Source organism: Lepidochelys olivacea, assembly GCF_965140295.1.
Source record: "Lepidochelys olivacea isolate rLepOli2 genome assembly, chromosome: 19".
NCBI classification, from domain to species: domain Eukaryota; kingdom Metazoa; phylum Chordata; order Testudines; family Cheloniidae; genus Lepidochelys; species Lepidochelys olivacea.
Window position 1 is genome coordinate 19,858,484 of NC_140429.1, and position 19,622 is coordinate 19,878,105.

Genomic DNA, 19,622 nt, shown 5'->3' on the forward strand with positions numbered 1-19,622 from the left:
TTAATCTTCTACTTGCTGTAAACAAGTGGACAAAAATATGTTAGATTAACTCGCACTTCGGAGCAGACACAGATGATGTGAGCTGTGATTGCTGTGAGACCACTTCCCAGAGACTGATCACGTACGACCCTCTCTGTGCCAATTTTTCTGTTTAATAAACTGATTTGAGTTATCTGACATTTCATTAATCATTAATGAAAAACGAACCCTAACAATTGGAAACAGAAGCAGGGAAATAATACTTTCCCTACTTCTACTTGATACTACCTCTGTCAACATTAGTGAGATCATCACTGAATACCAGGTCCAGTTCTTCCATCAACCTAGCTACTGCCTCTTGGAGAGGTGCATTCACTACAGCAAAAGGAGAACCCCTCGCATCACTGTAGCGATTGTCTACACTGAAGTGCTACAGCAGCTATGCCGCTGCAGCATTTTAAGTATAGACATACCCTAAGTACTATGTAATTGAGGACCAGTGGTTGGATGCTTGAAAAAGGATGTCAGATACTGTTGACAGAAATGCACATGTAGTCAAACTGTTATTTCTTCTTGATAGAAGACACTTCAATATTAGATTAAATGTATTTTTAATTTAAATGTCACATTAATAAGCTTTTATGAGCATTCAGAGGAATAATAGACATGAGCTGCTGCTGCTGCACTAATGATAGTCATAAGATTATAAAGACTGATAAGGTTCCCACTTTAAATTTCTTCCAGTTTTAAGAAATATATTATTTAAAAAACTCTGCACTATACTCCGAGAACAAACTAATATTACAAATGGACAAAAAAGTACCTCCATACTCACCAAGGAAACAACTAATGTGAACAGCCAGGCATAAATGAAGAAGTAGTCTCCCCCTATTTTAATAATGTAAAGCAGAAGAGAGGTCACAGGCAACAGAATACACTGAGTCACGATAAACTTCTTGATGGCATCCTTAAAAAAAAATCCCAGTGTCTGTAAAGAAAGAACATTAGTGATATTCATATTGTAGTTATCTAAGTGGCACTGTGGGTTAATGAACTGGTCTTTCACCTAATGTTCAAAAATTATTCTAGGTTACAAGTAAGAGGAATACAGCAATACTGATGTGTGCCATACAGCAACACAGCAAAGGCAACAATTAAATTTTGAAAGAACAGTTACTTACCTTTCAGGAACTGTGGTTCTTCAAGATGTATTCTATACATGGATTCCACTCTGGTGCACATGCATCCCATGCATACAATATAGGATTCTCTTGATCAGCAGTATCCAATGGAGCTGCACTTGCACCATAGATGTCCTTGCACCCCCTCCCCCCACTCAAAGATAAAAAGGGTAGAGTGAACCCAAACAAAATGGGAATTTTTCATAATATTTTTATGAAGTCTATGTGTGCCTCCGCTTCCCTCTGTACTTTCCATTGCTATCCAGGGTGGGGCAGGGGGCGGGAGGCTGAAGTCTGCTCTCAGGGCAGCACAGCAGATATGAGGTGTTTTCGTCACTTTGCTGTCTGGGCCACAATGAACAGGTCCTTAAGGAATAGGATGGAACCTACAGAAAGCTACCCATATCAGAGCATGATTCCCAAGAGAAAATGGGAAACCCCAATGACCAAAACATTCACACCTAGTAGTCAATCACCACGAGAAAGGTGGTTTTTCCCACCGCCTCTCAGCGGGAAAGAAGAGACAAGCTCAGAAACAAAGGACAGAGAGGTGACTGGCAGGGGATTAAGAGTGGTTTCTGGAAAAGGCTGGCTGCTCTCATGTGGGACTGACAAAACAGTCAGAGACAAAAGCAATAATGGAACCCATTACAGCTTGGCTGATGGATTGTTCTGGCTTGGCCAGGTGGAGACACACATTTTATTTCTCTGTGCTAAACTAAGGACTTCCAATGTTGTATTCCAGTTAACTAATAAATCCTACTCTATTTTGAAAATACTGCTTGGTGTCACTGCAAGTATTTGCTGAGGTGAATTAGGCCCTGAAGAGTGCACAAGCCTCTGATTAGGAGTCTATCACAACTGAATTTGCTGGCAGAGCTCACAGTGTGAAATAGGAGTGCCTGAGCCCAGAGGCTCAGCCTCTGAGTGGGTGAGGCTGCATGGCCATCTATGGTGTGGATTGCACCCTCAGCAAGTTTGCAGATGACACTAAACTGGGAGGAGAGGTAGATAAGCTAGAGGGTAAGGATAGGATACAGAGGGACCTAGACAAATTAGAGGATTGGGCCAAAAGAAATCTGATGAAGTTCAACAAGGACAAGTGCAGAGTCCTGCACTAAGGACGGAAGAATCCAATGCACCGCTACAGACTAGGGACCGAATAGCTCGGCAGCAGTTCTGCAGAAAAGGACCTAGGGGTGACAGTGGACAAGAAGCTGGATATGAGTCAACAGTGTGCCCTTGTTGCCAAGAAGGCCAATGGCATTTTGGGATGTATAAGTAGGGACATTGCCAGCAGATCGAGGGACGTGATCGTTCCCCTCTATTCGACATTGGTGAGGCCTCATCTGGAGTACTGTGTCCAGTTTTGGGCCCCACACTACAAGAAGGAGGTGGAAAAATTGGAAAAAGAGTCCAGCGGAGGGCAACAAAAATGATTAGGGGACTGGAACACATGAGGAGAGGCTGAGGGAACTGGGATTGTTTAGTCTGCGGAAGAGAAGAATGAGGAGGGATTTGAGAGCTGCTTTCAACTACCTGAAAGGGGGTTCCAAAGAGGATGGCTCTAGACTGTTCTCAGTGGTAGCTGATGACAGAACAAGGAGTAATGGTCTCAAGTTGCAGTGGGGGAGGTTTAGGTTGGATATTAGGAAAAACTTTTTCACTAGGAGGGTGGTGAAGCACTGGAATGCGTTACCTAGGGAGGTGGTGGAATCTCCTTCCTTTGAGCTTTTTAAGGTCAGGCTTGACAAAGCCCTGGCTGGGATGATTTAATTGGAGATCGGTCCTGCTTTGAGCAGGGGATTGAACTAGAGCTTCTGAGGTCCCTTCCAACCCTGATATTCTATTATTCTATGAAGGAAGAAAGTGAAACCCCTTGGGAGTCTATTACTGAAGGGATTTCTCCAAGAGACTGTTTAAAAGCTGGGGCATAGTATCAAGACTGGTTTCAGAGTAGCAGCCGTGTTAGTCTGTATTCGCAAAAAGAAAAGGAGGACTTGTGGCACCTTAGAGACTAACCAATTTATTAGAGCATAAGCTTTCGTGAGCTACAGCTCACTTCCTCAGAGACTGTGGATCTGTGACACTTGTTTTTTCTAAGTTGGTGCGGACAGTCCTCTTTCATACAATGGTGTGCTGTTTGGCTTCCCTCTGGTTTTAACAGCGCTTGGGAAAGAAGACTGGAAGGTGAATCAGCTGATTTAAATGAAAATTTAAGCCTTTTTAAAGAAAGAATTTGGAATCAGGCCTAAGAATTACATGGTGTTCCACAAAGACTAGTTAAGGTGGACCAAACATGAATTTCCTCTACTCTGCATGCTTATATTATGTAGTCTTCATAGACAAGTGGCATAAAGAGCAGTCTCTGAGGGATCAGAAGGGGGACACATCAAACCAGTAATACTATGCTAAGGTCCCAGAAAGGAGGGGGCTCCCAGACTGAGGCAAGCACATGAATGAGCTTCTTGAGGAATCTAGCAACTGTTGGGAGGAAAATATGCTATAAACCTGAACAGGTGGATGATGCGCCCATATTGCTGCTAACTATACCCTTTCTGGATAGCCCTGAATGTTTTAGGGCAGGCAGACAGACCAGAATAACAGAAACCAGGGCTTCCAAGGGAGAGGGGGATGTCCATTAGAAATTTTATTACTACATATCAAAGCGTTCTGGACTTCCATAGAACAGCTTCATTGGATGACCGCTTGCAAGCCAGAATCCAGGCTGCCAGATAGAATGATGCTAGAACTGGGTGTAAGATACGACCTCTATTTTTGTGAAACCACACTGGGTAGAACAGATGTGATAAGCAGCTGTATTGACAGATTTATCAGATGAGAGTACCAGAACTGTCTAAGTCAAGCTGGAACTACCATAATCACAGACTGAATCTTGTCCAAGTTTCTTCAGGAAATCTTGGTACTAATCGGATCGATGGTTAGGCATACATGAACTCTGCTGTCCATGAGGCGAGGAAGGCATATGATCAAACCTCTCTGAAGCAGAACATCCAGCATTTCTTCTTCTAGACTGTGGCAAATAGGGAGGCTCCAAAATAGACCTACCCACAAAAGATACTCCGCATAATTGAGTTTCACAGTTAGCTTGTGGTTGTCTGATCTAGCTATCCTAGCTGATCCAATGGGGCATTTTGTAAGCTTGGAGGATGCAAAGCCACAGGTTAGATTTGAAGACCAATGCACCAGTCCTAATGACTTCTTGACAGAGCCAAGTTGATCATGTTCCTCCCCACCTATTGACATAATACATAGCTGTTGTATTGTCCGTCATCACTTGGATTGTGGATCCCTGTAGCAAGTGTCAAAATGCCACACATACTAGATGTATGGCTCTGAGCTTGAGGACAATAATGAGAATTTCCTGCGGGGGCGGAGACACAAGAGGCACAGAGTCTAAAGGTGGTCCCCAGATGAGCTCCCCATCTGTGTGGCATCTGTCATCAACTTCTTGGCAGGTGCTGCTCTATCTGGGACAAGGTGTTGCAGTTTGTAGCAAAGCTTACTGAGGAATAAAAGAGAAGAGAGATCTATAGTATGTGAGGAGCAACTAGTGGCCTAAACATCTGTGCAAAAGTTACTCTAGATGCATCTGATACAATGGAATGTTCAATGTCTGGTTTCACTATGACGGACAGGGCTTTGTGGTTCCAGTCTTCGGGAATATCCAGGGTGAGCCAAACGACCATTGAGGACCCGCAAAACTCCATGGACGTGAACATTCTGTGAGAAGTCCTCTCCTCATTAGATTGATGCTCACCACCTGAATGCTGGACCCAAGGAAGCAACTACACACACAGACTAATGGTATATAAAAGTGTGAACGGTGCTCCAGGTGGATGCCTGACAAATCTACTGCATAGCCAGGCTCTTGTTTGGCCCAGGAAGTTGAGCTAGGATTTGCAACCTACAACATAAACCTTCGATACAAATCCAAGTCAATTTTGCTCAAATTGGTCTGGATGCCTTTTATCCCTTTTTTGGGTTTGTGGCAGAGGACAAAGATGTGGAGAATGTAAAGTCTTGAGTTCTAAGGCGGTAACGTTTTAGGTTTCTATGACAAAAGGGCACCTTATTACAAAACACTAGGAAAGAATCAACGTTCCCTTACATAGCACCACAAGATGATGGCTGCTACAAAGACTTTTGGAGATAGCAAGCAGACGGCAAATGCCTCACTGACGGAGAACGAACAATGAGATGGGTAAGCAGGGTGAAGAAAAGTAAGGTCTACTCTCTAACTTTTCCATTTCCTGGACTCTAGTGAGCAGAGGATGAGAGCCAATTAACTGGCTGAATAACAGTCTTGAGAAAAGAAGCTTGCCACTTGAAGTGATGTAGGATTAGACCATTTTCCAAGACATCTGGGGAAAACAAAATCCAAGGCCTAGGGGAGTTCTGAATCTCTTCAAAAAATACTAAGCAGAAACAAATTCCAGACACTATAATAGAATTTGGAGGGGACTGCCTGGAAGGAGAACATCAGTTGCATGACCAAAGAAACAAAAAAATTTCAAGGAAACTTTCTCAAACCAGGGTTTGAGGTGAAGATTCTCTAGGCCTTTGTGAACTTCTGGGCCTTGAGACAGAAGATATGGAACTAACGGGAAGGCAAGCAGATCCTGGGCTGACAGCATCAGCAATTCACAGAACCAACACCTAAAGGGAATCAGTGATGATTATCTTTCCTCTACAACTTTCAGATTCCTCCAAATTCAGTACAAAGGGGTAAGGAAAACTTACAAATCTCTCCTTCCCTCTCCATTCCAAGGGATTAAAAAGGCATCCATCATTCAAGTGTCTCTGAACTCGCAACAAAATCAGCATAAACTGGGTAGGCGTTCTTGGCTGTGGAAAGCAGATCCAGGCCTGGAGAGCCCCATTTTCAGCAGAATGGCCATGTTTTCAAGAGCCCTTCCCTTAACAGAAAGGCATTAGAAATGTAAGAACCTTACAAGATGAGCTGGTCTGAGGGAGGTAAGATAATGTTTTGCAAACATTATAAACATTGCTTCTACAAACTAGTGCCTTATTCCAAGTTCTGCTTTGCCTAAATAAGTAATCCACTAGATATTGTCCAGTTGGATGAGGACAAGGAGATGTGCTTTCTGAAGAGTATTAGGGAAAATTGCATGGACTGGAGTTTGCAAAAAATCCAGACATTTCTTTGCCTCCTTGGCCAGGTGCCCTAAGTCAACCCAAAGATAAAAATTGCTCATTGGCTTTGGAAATGACTGACCAGTAAAAGTTGTGGAAAGGCACATTTCTGTTTAGGTGCATGATGCTTCCACCAGCCCACAGACTGCCTAAGTGGGGCTAAGAAGGAAATTACTTTTCTCAGAGTTGATTATAAAGTCCATGACCGTAATTAACTGGGCTGACCTTTACACTTGATGACTCTTCCTGCCAAGAAGGATGGAGTATCTAGAAACTATCAGCAGCCACTGGTACAATATGCATCTTCTGTGAGCAAAATACTGTTGCTATGACAACCACTTTGGAGAATACACACAGAGCAGATAGTAGGGCAAGATGATAAATTGAAATATTCATGGTCCAGAGCAAACATCAGGCAAGCTCTGCTTCATGAGAACATGTTGTCCTGCAAAGAGGAAAAATGGGTCTGTGCTCTTTTTGCTTCTTTATGAAGATGAATGAAAGGCTGAAAGGGGTTTGGTTTTGAACTCACAACACTCTTCCCTCAGATGTTTCTCAGGCATTTGAGTGTGTGTGTAAGAAGTGAAATAAAACATGAAGTTTTAGATATTTTGAACAGATGTCATCTCCCTTCTCGGTTAATTAGGTTTTGTTTCTGTAGTATCTGTGATGTCATATTCACACCATCTCCATGGCCCACAGGGAATTTCAGGAAAAAAATGGTTGGCTAGACATGTAATTCTAATGTGTGAAACCAAGATGATTTTGGGGAGCAGAGTGTGGGGGAGCAGGAGAGGACATATGAGGAAAATTTTCAGGCCTTCTTTATACATCGTAGTAAAAAAGCCTCAGTTATTTTTCATTTGTGAGTCACCTGTAGGTTGATGGAGGCAAAACAGTCTCCTGATTCTACCGCAGTAAGGATGAAGTAAGTGCTACACTGGCTCTACTTTGAAATGTCTATAAGTGACAAACAACTAGTTCAGCTACTTTAGATCTAGCTTCGACTCAGTCCTCCTAGCTCCTTGGAAACTGCAAATAGAAATGAGAAAATCCCAGGGCATCTGGTATGACGCTCTTGCAGGTGAAGCAGATAAATTCTCTACAATATGATAAAGGGCTTCCCTGATTGATTTCCCAACTTTCAGCCTGTGTTAAACTGGAACTTTCTGGTGGGCTCTGGGCCCTACAGTCCTTTCCTGGAGAGATATAGTGCTGTGCAGACAGCTACAGCCAAGGCTTCAAAGTCCACAGAAATAAATTGCCTATTATGATCTGGATAGAAATGTTTCCCTCTCACAGAAGCAAACCCTTTCTTCAGAGGAACTGGAAAGAACTAGGGCCAGGAAGGAAGGAAGGAACCAGGCATGATTTACCCTGAGGAGGTACCCCTAGCTGAGCAAGAACTAATGCAGAAATTGAGAAGGGGAAGCTCTCTGACGAGAGAAATCCTGCCAGTGCAGGAGGGAGACCTATGCAGGTGATGGGGAAGGGGCAGGTTAAGGAAATTGAAGCTGCTGGAACAAGACAAGTGAGTAGTTTGTAGGAGGTGTGAATGAAGAGATGACCCTTCTGGTTTAGCAGAAGGCGGAATTCATGAGGCAGATTAAGGAGGTAAACCAGAGATGGTGCTCTCAGCCTCACTCAATCAACTACATGCAGTGCCTGGACTTGGGTGTCAGAAGTGCTTCTGGGGAGGGCTAGGCAGCAGCCTGGCAAAGGAACACTCATTAGACCTCTTCAGCATAAGGGGAACCAGGCTGTAGGAGGCAGAGACAAGACCTAACTGACAACGGAAGTGATGAGACAGGAGAGATTCTTGGCTACACAACTAGGGTATATATTTCCTCTTCTCTTTGCTGCAACAGCTGCCACCATCTTCCCTGAACAACTTGACATAAGACATGACTGATCCCTTCGTAGGTGCTGGTGTGATGTTTGTGTGAGGACGGCTGCAGAAAGAGCTAAGTACTAAGAATTGGTGGTCTGGAACAGGTAGTGATCTGATGATATAAGGGAAAGCAGAAGTATCTGGGTATCATGGTCAAAACATTCAGAGATTTAGGTTCCCACAGAAATATTAATGTCACATGGCATGTGGTAAAAGAAATATCACTGGCAAATAGGACATATTTACAGATATTTGTCCACCTGGCATTTTCCATAAACTAACTTTAATTTGGAAAGCTATTTCTGTACATGTATATTTCACAGTACCTGCTGATTGAAGCCATGTTTCTCCTCTATGACAAAGGTATTATATAGACTCCATGGGAGGCCAGTCACCGCACTGAAGAGTGTAGCAAGCAGCAGAAACACCAATGACTGAGCGATCTATACATACATAAGAAAGAGTTCCTATTTATAAACTTCTTACAACATAATTTAGACATCTTATTGCCAATGAAGCAAATGTATATAAATAGTATAACAGAAACTGACTGAAAGCTAAAGCTAGATAAATTGAGGCTAGAGATAAGGTGCAAATTTTTAATGCTTAGGGTCATTAACCAATTGAACAACTTGTCTGGAGATGTAGCAGGTTAATACTCCAAGTGATTGAATAAAGTTTGGACGTCTTACCAAAAAGATGATGTAGCTTAACCGCAACATTTGAGCTTAATGAAGGATTTACTGGGTCAAATTCTTTGGCTTATGCTAAGCAGTAGCTTGGACTAGATGATAATAATAGTCCTTTCTGGCCTTAAAAATCTATGAATCTATAAACAGGTTTATTAGTATTTGAAGATACGGTAAGAAATATACATGGCAAAGTGTGAATATGTAAAGTCCAACAACGTAACAGACAGAGGATGCCCTAATTAGAGCCAAGAATACAGGGGAAAATTACATACACAAATTTCTGATAACAGGATACCCTCCTGAGTCTTGATTTGTTCCAAAGTACTGACCATTGTTAATCATGTCTTATCACTTTCTATGGAGGATAGAAGTCAATTTGTCCGGGATGGCAAGGTTTTTAATTTGACAAGTCACTGACTAAGCTAGATCCAGCATGCATTTTTTTAATAGAGAAAAAATACAACTGGCTGACTGGAACAGTTAAGCATTAAGCTCCTGTTCCTAGGAGCTTTCATCAAGTCAGTCATAAAAGCTGAAACTATGAGTATATTGGCATCAATTTTTCAGGATGTATAAATAACAATTACCTGGTCAGTTTAATTGCCTATTACGTTTTGGCCAGTGAGACTGACCAGTTTCTTTCCACTGCACAGCTGCTCCAAAGGCTACAAGAAACAGCAGACAGGGACTCAATCCAATATTTGTTGGAAAGGGGAGTGAAAGGACATTTCCCTCCTGCCCTCTTGCTTCTCCTCACAGGACCAAATCCTTGACTCTGTAGCTGTTCATAGCCTTCAGAGTTGCAGTACAGTGAAAATTATCGGTAGCCAGCTGGTCAGTTTTCACTGTTCAGATCCAAAACAGGCAGAAGCAATAAAAGTGACAAGATACTTGCTATTTGAAGGCTGTACAATAGGGGCTTGTCAACAGTTGAAAAAGATATGTTATAACACACCCTAACTAACAATTTCAAGCACTATGTTAAACACAATTCTGTTGACTTTGTAGAAAAGGGTTGTCATATTTGACATTGTGTGCGCTTGTCATGATGGTACTCCTGAAGAAAGAGAACTCTCCTCTGCAGTTCTTGGTCCAGGAAAAGAAGACATAAGCTGGCCCTGTGCCCTACTTAGTGAGTGTTCCTGCAACCTGCCCTCTCCCACCAGATGTTCTGCTGTCAGGTAGATCTGATGAGAAATCATCATGTCTGAGAGCGTCATTGCCTCTGAGGAAAGTACAATGCAAAAAACCAGACACAAAATTGATAAAAATTCCTAATCTCAGAATTGCCCGCAAGAAGGGCCAGCCCTAGGCTTTAAAACAGTACTCTCCAGGAATAGCGCTCAGCAATCTCTTTGATAATAGGAAAGAGAATCATAGTGAACATCTCTTCATTTAAAGTGCATTGACAGTGACATCTCTGATTAACCCTCAGGAAATGTAGTATGACAGAGTGAAACTTTGTCACAGATACAGTTACTAGACTACTAGTCAGACCTCTTGACACTCGTTTTGCATTTTGTGTGTGTCAAAGTAGCCTTTATAATGGCTGTAACTTCTGCATGTTGTGTCTGAATTGGATGTATTTTCTCTAGAATCCCAATTTACAATTTATTTCTAATCTGAATTTGTCTAACTTCAATTTCCAGCCATTGGATTGTGTTATACTTTGGCTCTTCAGTCTAGCAGACGAATTATCAAATTTTTTTCCTCAGATAGGTACTTACAGACTAATCAAATAACTCCTTAACCGGTCTCTTTGTAAAGAGAAAGAGATTTAGCTGTTTTCTAATCATTTAATCATTCTCCTAGCTCATCTGAGCCCTTTAAAATTTCATAGAATCATAGAATATCAGGGCTGGAAGGGACCTCAGGAGGTCATCTAGTCCAACCCCCTGCTCAAAGCTGGACCAATCCCCAATTAAATCATCCCAGCCAGGGCTTTGTCAAGCTTGACCTTAAAAACTTCTAAGGAAGGAGATTCTACCACCTCCCTAGGTAACGCATTCCAGTGTTTCACCACTCTCCTAGTGAAAAAGTTTTTCCTAATATCCAACCTTAACCTCCCCCACTGCAACTTGAGACCATTACTCCCTGTCCTGTCCTCTTCGACCACTGAGAATAGTCTAGAACCATCCTCTCTGGAACCACCTCTCAGGTAGTTGAAAGCAGCTATCAAATCCCCCCTCATTCTTCTCTTCTGCAGACTAAACAATCCCAGTTTCCTCAGCCTCTCCTCGTAAGTCATGTGTTCCAGACCCCTAATCATTTTTGTTGCCCTTCGCTGGACTCTCTCCAATTTATCCACATCCTTCTTGTAGTGTGGGGCCCAAAACTGGACACAGTACTCCAGATGAGGCCTCACCAATGTCGAATAGAGGGGAACGATCACGTCCCTCAATCTGCTCGCTATGCCCCTACTTATACATCCCAAAATGCCATTGGCCTTCTTGGCCTTCCAATTTATCAACATCCTTCTTGAATTGTGGACACCAGAACTGGACACAGTATTCTAGCAGTGGTCACGCTAGTGCCAAATACAGAGGTAAATAAATAACCTCTCTGTACATAGTCAAGATTCCCCTGTTTACGTACCTAATGTTTGCATTGGCCCGTTTGGTCACAGCACTGCACTGAAAGCTAATGTTCAGCTGATTACTCACCATAACCCAAAATATCTTCCTTAGTCACTGCCTCCTCCCATACTGTAGGGAATGGCTTATATTCTTTGTTCCTACATATAATGGGGGCAAAAAAAATACTAACATGTTTTAAGACTGAGCTTAATAAGTTTGTGGAAGGGATGGCCTGATGCAATTGCTTACAATGGCATATGGCCCATTCACAACCACTATTAGCAAATACCTCCAACAGCTGGAGATGGGACACTAGAGTGGGGAGAGTTCTTAGTTGCTACAGAGAATTCTTTCCCAGATGCCTACCTACATACTCAGGGTCTAACTGATCACCATATCTGGGGTCAGGAAGGAATTTTGCCAATTTGAAACCCTGAGGGTTTTTCACCTTCACTGCAGGGTAGGCCATGGGTCACCTGCTTGTTTGAACTAGACTAAATGGTGGTTTCTCTGTAACTTGGAGTCTTTAAATCAAGATTTGAGGAAGTCAGTAACTCAGCCAGAGGTTATGGGACTACTGCAGGGGTGGGGTGGGGTAAGATTCTGTGACCTGCGGTGCACAGAAAAAGTCTGACTAGATGATCATTATGGTTTCTCTTGGCCTCAAGTCTATGATTACATTTACATTTAGCCATATTAAAACTAGGGCTGCCAAGAAATTAATTGAACTGTTAAATAATAATAGAATACCATTTATTTAAATATTTTTGGATGTTTTCTAATTTTCAAATATATTGATTTCAATTACAACACAGAATACAAAGTGTACAGTGCTCACTTTATATTTATTTTGATGATAAATATTTGCACTGTAAAAAAGAAATAGTATTTTTCAATTCATCTAATATAAGTACTGTAGTACAGTCCCTATAATGAAAGTTGAACTTACAAATGTAGAATTATGTACAAAAAAACTGCATTCAAAAATAAAACAAATGTAAAACTTTAGAGCCTACATATTGACTCAGTCCTATATCAGCCAATCACTCAGACAAACAAGTTAGGTTAAAATTTGCAGGCGATAATGCTGCCCGCTTCTTGTTTACAATGTCAACTGAAAGTGAGAAGAGGTGTTTGCATGACACTGTTGTAGCCAGCATCGCAAGATATTTACGTGCCAGATCCGCTAAAGATTCATATGTCCCTTCATGCTTCAACCACCATTCCAAAGCACGTGTCCATGCTGATGATGGGTTCTGCTCAATAACGATCCAAAGCAGAGCAGACCGATACATGTTCATTTTCATCATGAGTCACATGCCACCAGCAAAAGGTTGATTTTCTTTTTTTGGTGGTTCAGGTTGTGTAGTTTCCGCATCCGAGTGTTTTTCTTTTAAGACTTCTGAAAGCATGCTCCACACCTCACCCCTCTCAGCTTCTGTACAGCACTTCAGATTCTAAAACTTTGAGTCGAGAGCTGTTTTTTAGAAATCTCACATTGGTACATTCCTCATGTTTTGTCAAATTTGCTGTGAAAGTGTTCTTAAAATGAACATGTGCGGGGGGGGTCATCATCCAAGACTGCTATAACATGAAATATATGGCAGAATGTGGGCAAAACTGAACAGAAGATATACAATTCTCCCCCAAGGAGTTCAGTCACAAATTTAATTAACAATTTTTTTTTAAACGAGCATCATCATCATGGAAGCATGTCCTCTGGAATGGTGGCTGAAGCATGAAGGAGCATACGAATGTTTAGCATATCTGGCACGTAAATACTTTGCAACGCTGGCTACAAAAGTGCCATGTGAATGCCTGTACTCACTTTCACATGACATTGTAAATAAGCAGGCACAATTATCTCCCGTAAATGTAAACAAACTTGTTTGTCTTAGTGATTGGCTGAACAAGAAGTAGGACTGAGTGGACTTGTAGGCTCTAAAGTTTTACATTGTTTTGGAGTGCAGTTATGTAACAAAAAAAAATCTACATCTGTAAGTTACACTTGCATGACAAAGAGATCGTACTACAGTACTTGTATGAGGTGAATCGAAAATTAATATTTCTTTTATCATTTTACAGTGCAAATATTTGTAATCAAAATAATAATATGAAGTGAGCACTGTACACTTTGTATTCTGTGTTGTAATAAAAATCAATATATTTGAAAATTTAGAAAAACATCCAAAAATATTTAATAAATTTCAATTGGTATTCTATTAGCCTGATTAATCACAATTAATTAATAACTGTGATTAATCGACAGTCCTAATTAGAACACATATTGTTTGCTTGTGCTCAGCTTGCCAAGCAATCCAGATCAATGCTGATTTCAAGTTTTCTTCCAGGTCATTAATAAAAATGTTAAATAGCTTAGAAACAAGAACCAATCCCTGAAGGTCCCGACTAGAAACACACCTGCTCAATGATGATTCCCCATTTATAATTACATTCTGAGACCTTTCAGATAGCCAGCTATTAACCCATTTAATGTGTGCCATGTTAACTTTGTTTCATTCTAGATTTTAAATCAAAATGTTGCATGGTACCAAGTTATATGCCTTAAAGAAATAAATGTTACTTACCTGGAAACAAGGTTTCTCAAGATGAACTCTGCAATATTTCCACTCATTGGATATTCTCACTCATGGAATGCTCCGACCAGGGTGGCCTGAATGGTTAAATTCTACTAGCAGCAGCTTTTGGAGCATCCATGCATCTCCCTTGCCATCTTCCCCCTCCCCCCCCCGAACTGTGGATATTCAAGGGCAAGGTTTTAAAAGAAGCTTGATGCTCCCCCTGAGTTCCTTCCCCTGCAACCCCAGCCCTTTAGTAAGTAGGACTCCATGTTAGTGGAGAAAGGTGGGAGGGGATTGTGAGAATGCAGAGTCCATCCTGTGGACCCTCCATTACACATTACAGATAAACGTCATTTCTTGCTTTGACTGTTCTTGCATATTCCCAGTCCTGGGCTAGATTAATAAACAGTATTCTGACCAGTGATGGTGGGACCCAGAGTTCTAGTTAAGCAAAGAACGGGATTACCTTGCCAAGCTTTCTATCCAATCTAGACCCAGGTTGCTGCTCTACATATCTCTATCAGAGGAATATGTCTAGAGAAAACCATGCAAGCTGTCTTTGATCTAGCTGAATGAGTTCTGGTGACTTGAGGAATGGATAATACCTTCAATTTATAAGATTCATAAAAATCTAATCTAACTCATTTACAGAGAGACTGTACAGAAATAGCTTTGTCCTTGTTTTTTGGTCCATAAATTATAAACAACTTTGAAGACTGTCTAAACTGTTTAGTCCTGTCTAAATAAAAAGATAATCCTCTCCTCACATCCAACACACGTAATTTAGCTTTCCCATCATGTATATGGGGCTTGGGAAAGAAGACTGGTAAAATTATAGAATTATAGATTGATTTATGAGACAATCTGACATTTTTGGTAAAATTTAAGGGTGAGTGTGATGCAATTCACTTATGAATCTCACAAAAGTGACTTATCAAAAACACTGCTTTTACATATGGATGAAATAAAGAACAGCTCTTCAGAGGATCCAATACAGATTCCTTTTCTTTGAGTGCCCTGGAACAATATCTCTGGCATTTCCTGTTGTTGCTGGATGCAAACGGGTCTATTATTGGGTTCCTCCATAAACTGAAGAGGTGATTCACCACTTCATCCTTCAAAGACCATTTTATGCATCTGACCAGAGGACCTGCTCAGATGATCTGCAAGGGGGTCCTGTTCCCCCATTTTGTGAATTGCTACTAGATAAATATCATGTTCTATCAAATAGCTCCAAAGACTCTTGGACTCCCTGCATAATTTCACAGAGTGAGTCCCCTTTATATTATTTAAACTACACTGCCTGTTACAATCTAAACTGCTTTGTATTTGAGTTGAGGTCAAAAAGATCTTAGAGCTAGTTCGATTGCTCTCAGTTTTAAAATACTGATGTGTAATTTCCTTTCCTTTGGTGATAATGAGCTTTGACCAACAATTTGATGGCCAGATGTTCTCGCTATTCTAAGACAGATGCATCCTTGATCAGTATTACAGATGTTGTATGGTGACTGAAAGTGTGCCTTTCATTGCATTTTGATTGTCTATCCACTATATTAATGACGTTAACAGCTGTCAAGGAACTAATTTTTTCAATGCACGCTGTCTAAAGAGGATTTATAATTCTTTGCTAACCAGTGCTGAAGGTCTCATCTGAAGACAAGCATAAGGAGTCACTGCTGCACTTAACACCCACAGACCCAGCAACCAAAGGAAGAAAAGAATAGATTGTCTTAGTGACTGGTGGAAGAGATGTATACCTCTTTTTATTTTGATCTCTCCCCACTCTGGGAGAAAAGTTTTCTCCACAGTTGAATCCAATATGCCTCCTATAAAAAAAAAATCTGTAATCCCAGACTAACAGAAGTGAACATATTTGACATACATGTAATAACATCTCTTCCTTAGGTGACACTTTTATTAATCAGTCATTAACTAGATACAGGTATACAGTAGAACCTCAGAGTTAGGAACGCCTCGGGAATGGAGGTTGTTTGTAACTCTGAAATGGTCACAACTCTGAACAAAACATTATGGTTGTTCTTTCAAAAGTTTACAACTTAACATTAACTTAATACAACCTTGAAACTTTACTATGCAGAAGAAAAATGCTGCTTTTAACCATCTTAATTTAAATGAAACAAGCACAGAAACAATTTCCTTACCTTGCCTTTTTTTTTTTAAACTTTCCTTTTTTTTTTTTTAGTAGTTTATGTTTAAACACAGTACTGCACAGTATTTGCTGTGTGTGTGTGTGTGTCTGCTGCTGCCTGATTGCATATTTTCGGTTCCAAATGAGGTGTGTGGTTGACCGGTCAGTTCATAACTCTTGGTGTTCTAATGAATATACATGCTCTGCCTTCTTAGGTATGCTGCAACAAGAGGCATTTTGTAAACATCCTGGGTGCAACGGACAACCTGAAAGGGAGGACCTTGTACTGAAAATGGTCCTCTCTAACAACAAAATGCAGATTCTTCCACTGACACAGTCTTATAAAAATGTGGATGTATGTATGTCTTTTAAGTCCAGACCTGAAACCAATCCTGGAGGGAAAGAGACAGTATTATAGAAGTTAGAGACAACCAATGCGGAAGTGAAATTTCTTTATAGAAGTGTCTCCTTAAATCCAAAATAGGGCAAAGGGGGAATCAGAAAGTAACACAAGTAAAACCCTTCCCCCTAGATCTTGTGGAACTACCTCTATTGCACCTAACTATAGTAGAAATTGAACCATGTTTTTTAACAAATTGAGATGACCCTGCTCTCTGTCCAGCTATAAAGCAGGTGGGTGGGGGGAGTGGGGCCAGAGGTGTTTGAATTGAATTGTGTAAAACACATGAAATAACTTAAAATCCATCTGTCTGATGTTATTAACTCCCATGGGTAATAAAAACAGGACAGCCAATTTCAAAACTATGGACAAAATGTGCAAATAGATGGACTTGAAGCTCCATGTCCTTATGTCAGATCTGATATCTTGGAGGAACTGTACAAGATGAAGACAAAACACCTTCCTTTTATTATTGTAAGGTTTGATTTTCTTCCTCTGTTGTAGCTGGTCTTGTGAGGTGTAATGTTGAGGTTGGAAATGACATGCCCTTCTCTGATACCCTTCTCTGATAACTGTAATGAATTGAAGCAGACGAAGAAGTTGACTATTCTCTTTAATACTTGTTTAATGGAGTTGATATGACCTCTTCCTTGTATTAAAGAAACCTAAAGATCTAGTAGTAGATCTTATACTTTTCATCTTCTCCCGCATCTCATCAGTCTGAACACTAAACAGACCTTCTCCTTCAAATGGGAAGGTCGCTGATCCTCTTTTCTGTCATGAGGGAGTCCCACCAATTTTAACCACGTGTGTCTCCTTTGTGAGACAGCCAAAGCTACTGATCTTTCTTAAGTATCTGAGGAGTCAAAAGGTGCTCTCAACTGTTGCTTAGCAACATTCATTCCTTCAGTCTAAATTCCTTCAGTCTAAAACTCCCCTCAGTCCCTTCTCTACTGCAGAGTCCCACACTGAGAACTCTGAAGTAGAGGGTAGGAGGGTGGGTTGTGGAGCACCCACAGGGGAACATAAATCAAAGAACTATCGTTACTGCACAAGGTGAGTAACTTCCTCCTCCTCTTCAAGTAGTGTTCCTATGGGCGCTCCACGGTAGGTGACTTCGCAACAGTATCCCCCACGGAGGGCTGGGACTTAGGAAAGGAATCTGTTACAGAAAGTACTGAGGAGCCAAAGATGGCTTTGGAGGCCGAATCTCCAGTGAGAGCATAATGATCTGCGAAAGTGTGGACAGAGGTCCAAGTCACTGCTCTGTAGATTTCCGAGATAGGGACACCTTTAAAGAATGCGACCTTGGTAGAAATTGACCTTGTGGAATGCATACGGACTCCAGACGGAGGCAACAGGTTGCATCCTTGCTAACAGAGATTAATGCAACTCGAGACCCATTTGGATAGTCTCTGAGCCAATATTACAAGAGCCTCTGGATTTTTCCACGAATGAAAGGAAGAATTTAGGGGATTTCCTAGTGACTTTAGTTCTGTTCAAGTAGAATGCTAGTGCTCTTCTAACATCTAGCATATGCAGAATCATCTCGCTGTTGCCACGATGTGATTTTGGGGAAAAAACAGGAAGAGTGCTCTGTTGATTCATATGGAAGGTGGAGGCAACTTTAGGGAGAAACTTGGGATGCAGCCTCAGGGTTACTTTGTCTTTAAAAAAAAGTGGTGCTTGTTGGGGGTAGATTAGAAATGTTGTCTTCATGGAGGTGTAAGAGAGAGCAAGTTGCCATGGACTCAAAGGGAGGGCTAGTCAAAGCTCTGAGAACTAGGTTAAGATCCCAGGTCAGAGTGGGTGGTCTCACATGTGAGAAGAGATTCCCAATGCCCTTAAGGAAGAGAAAATTTCTCACCTTGTGCAGTAATGATGGTTCTTCGAGATGTGTCCCCCTATGGGTGCTCCACTGTAGTGTGTGTCTGCATCCCTACACTCCTGACCGGAGAATTTTGGTAGCAACGTCCATTCAGCTCGCACATGCACTGTTCCCACATACTCTGCCAAGAAATTAACTCGCACTGCATGGGCGAACCATCCCCAATTTCTTCTCTACTGCATAGTGTACAATGAGAACTCCAAAGTAGAGGGAAGGTGGGTGGATGGGTTGTGGAGCATCCACAGGGACACACACCTTGGAGAACCATCGTTACCGCAAAAGGTGAGTAATTTCCTCTTCTTCGAGTAGCATCCCTATGGGTGCTCCACTGTAGGAGACTCCTGAGCAGTATCCTGCACTGGAGACTCGGGTTTTGGAGTTGAGTCTGGGCTAGATAGTACCATACGCCGAATCTGGCATCTGCAGCAGAGTCCCCCAGGATGGCATAATGTTCTGCAAAGATATGTGCAGATGCCCAGGTAGCTGCTCTGCAGATTTCTGATACAGGGATACCCTTGGAGAAGGCGATGGATGAGGAAACTGATCTCGTAGAATGTGTGCAGATTGTGGATGGGAATGCTAAATTGCAAGTCTCATAACAGAGTTTGATACAGTTGGAGACCCATTTAGAGAGTATTTTGGCAGAAATAGTTGTGCCCCTAAAGCTGTCCACGATGGAGAGAAAGTGTCTCAGATTTTCTAAAAACACTTGTCCTGTTCAAATAAAAGACCAAGGCTCTCCTTATATCAAGCACATGGAAGATGGCTTCCCTTTTATCATGGTGAGGCTTGGAATAAAATGCTAGAACGTGAATGAGTAGGTTCATGTGAAATGCGGAAATGTGCATTGGGGGTGCGCTATCAGGGCTGCTATCTCCCCTATCCTTCTTGCTGAGGTAATGGCGATAAGGAACAGAGTCTTCATGGAAAGGTGGGTTAAGGAACAAGTGGCTATGGGTTCAAAGGGTGGTCTAGTCAGTCCTTTTAATACTAAATTGAGATCCCATTGTAGAGTAGGAAGCCTGGGATCGGGAAAGAGGCTCACTAGGCCTTTGAGAAACCTCTTCCTAGTCGGGTGGGAAAAAATTCAGTATCCTTCTACCTGC

At 41.6% G+C, this 19,622-nt stretch overlaps 1 protein-coding gene across 2 annotated transcripts in view; it reads right to left on the minus strand.

Moving 5' to 3' along the window:
• Positions 1-19,622, minus strand: part of ZMPSTE24 (zinc metallopeptidase STE24) — a 116,832-nt gene that overhangs the window by 52,697 nt on the left and 44,513 nt on the right. For both annotated transcript variants that reach the window (XM_084652324.1, XM_084652325.1), the window contains 2 exons: positions 8,556-8,672; positions 815-967 (listed from right to left, as the gene is read on the minus strand). In XM_084652324.1, coding sequence (XP_084508450.1) covers positions 815-967; positions 8,556-8,672 — 270 coding nt within the window. The remainder of the gene's footprint in view (positions 1-814; positions 968-8,555; positions 8,673-19,622) is intronic.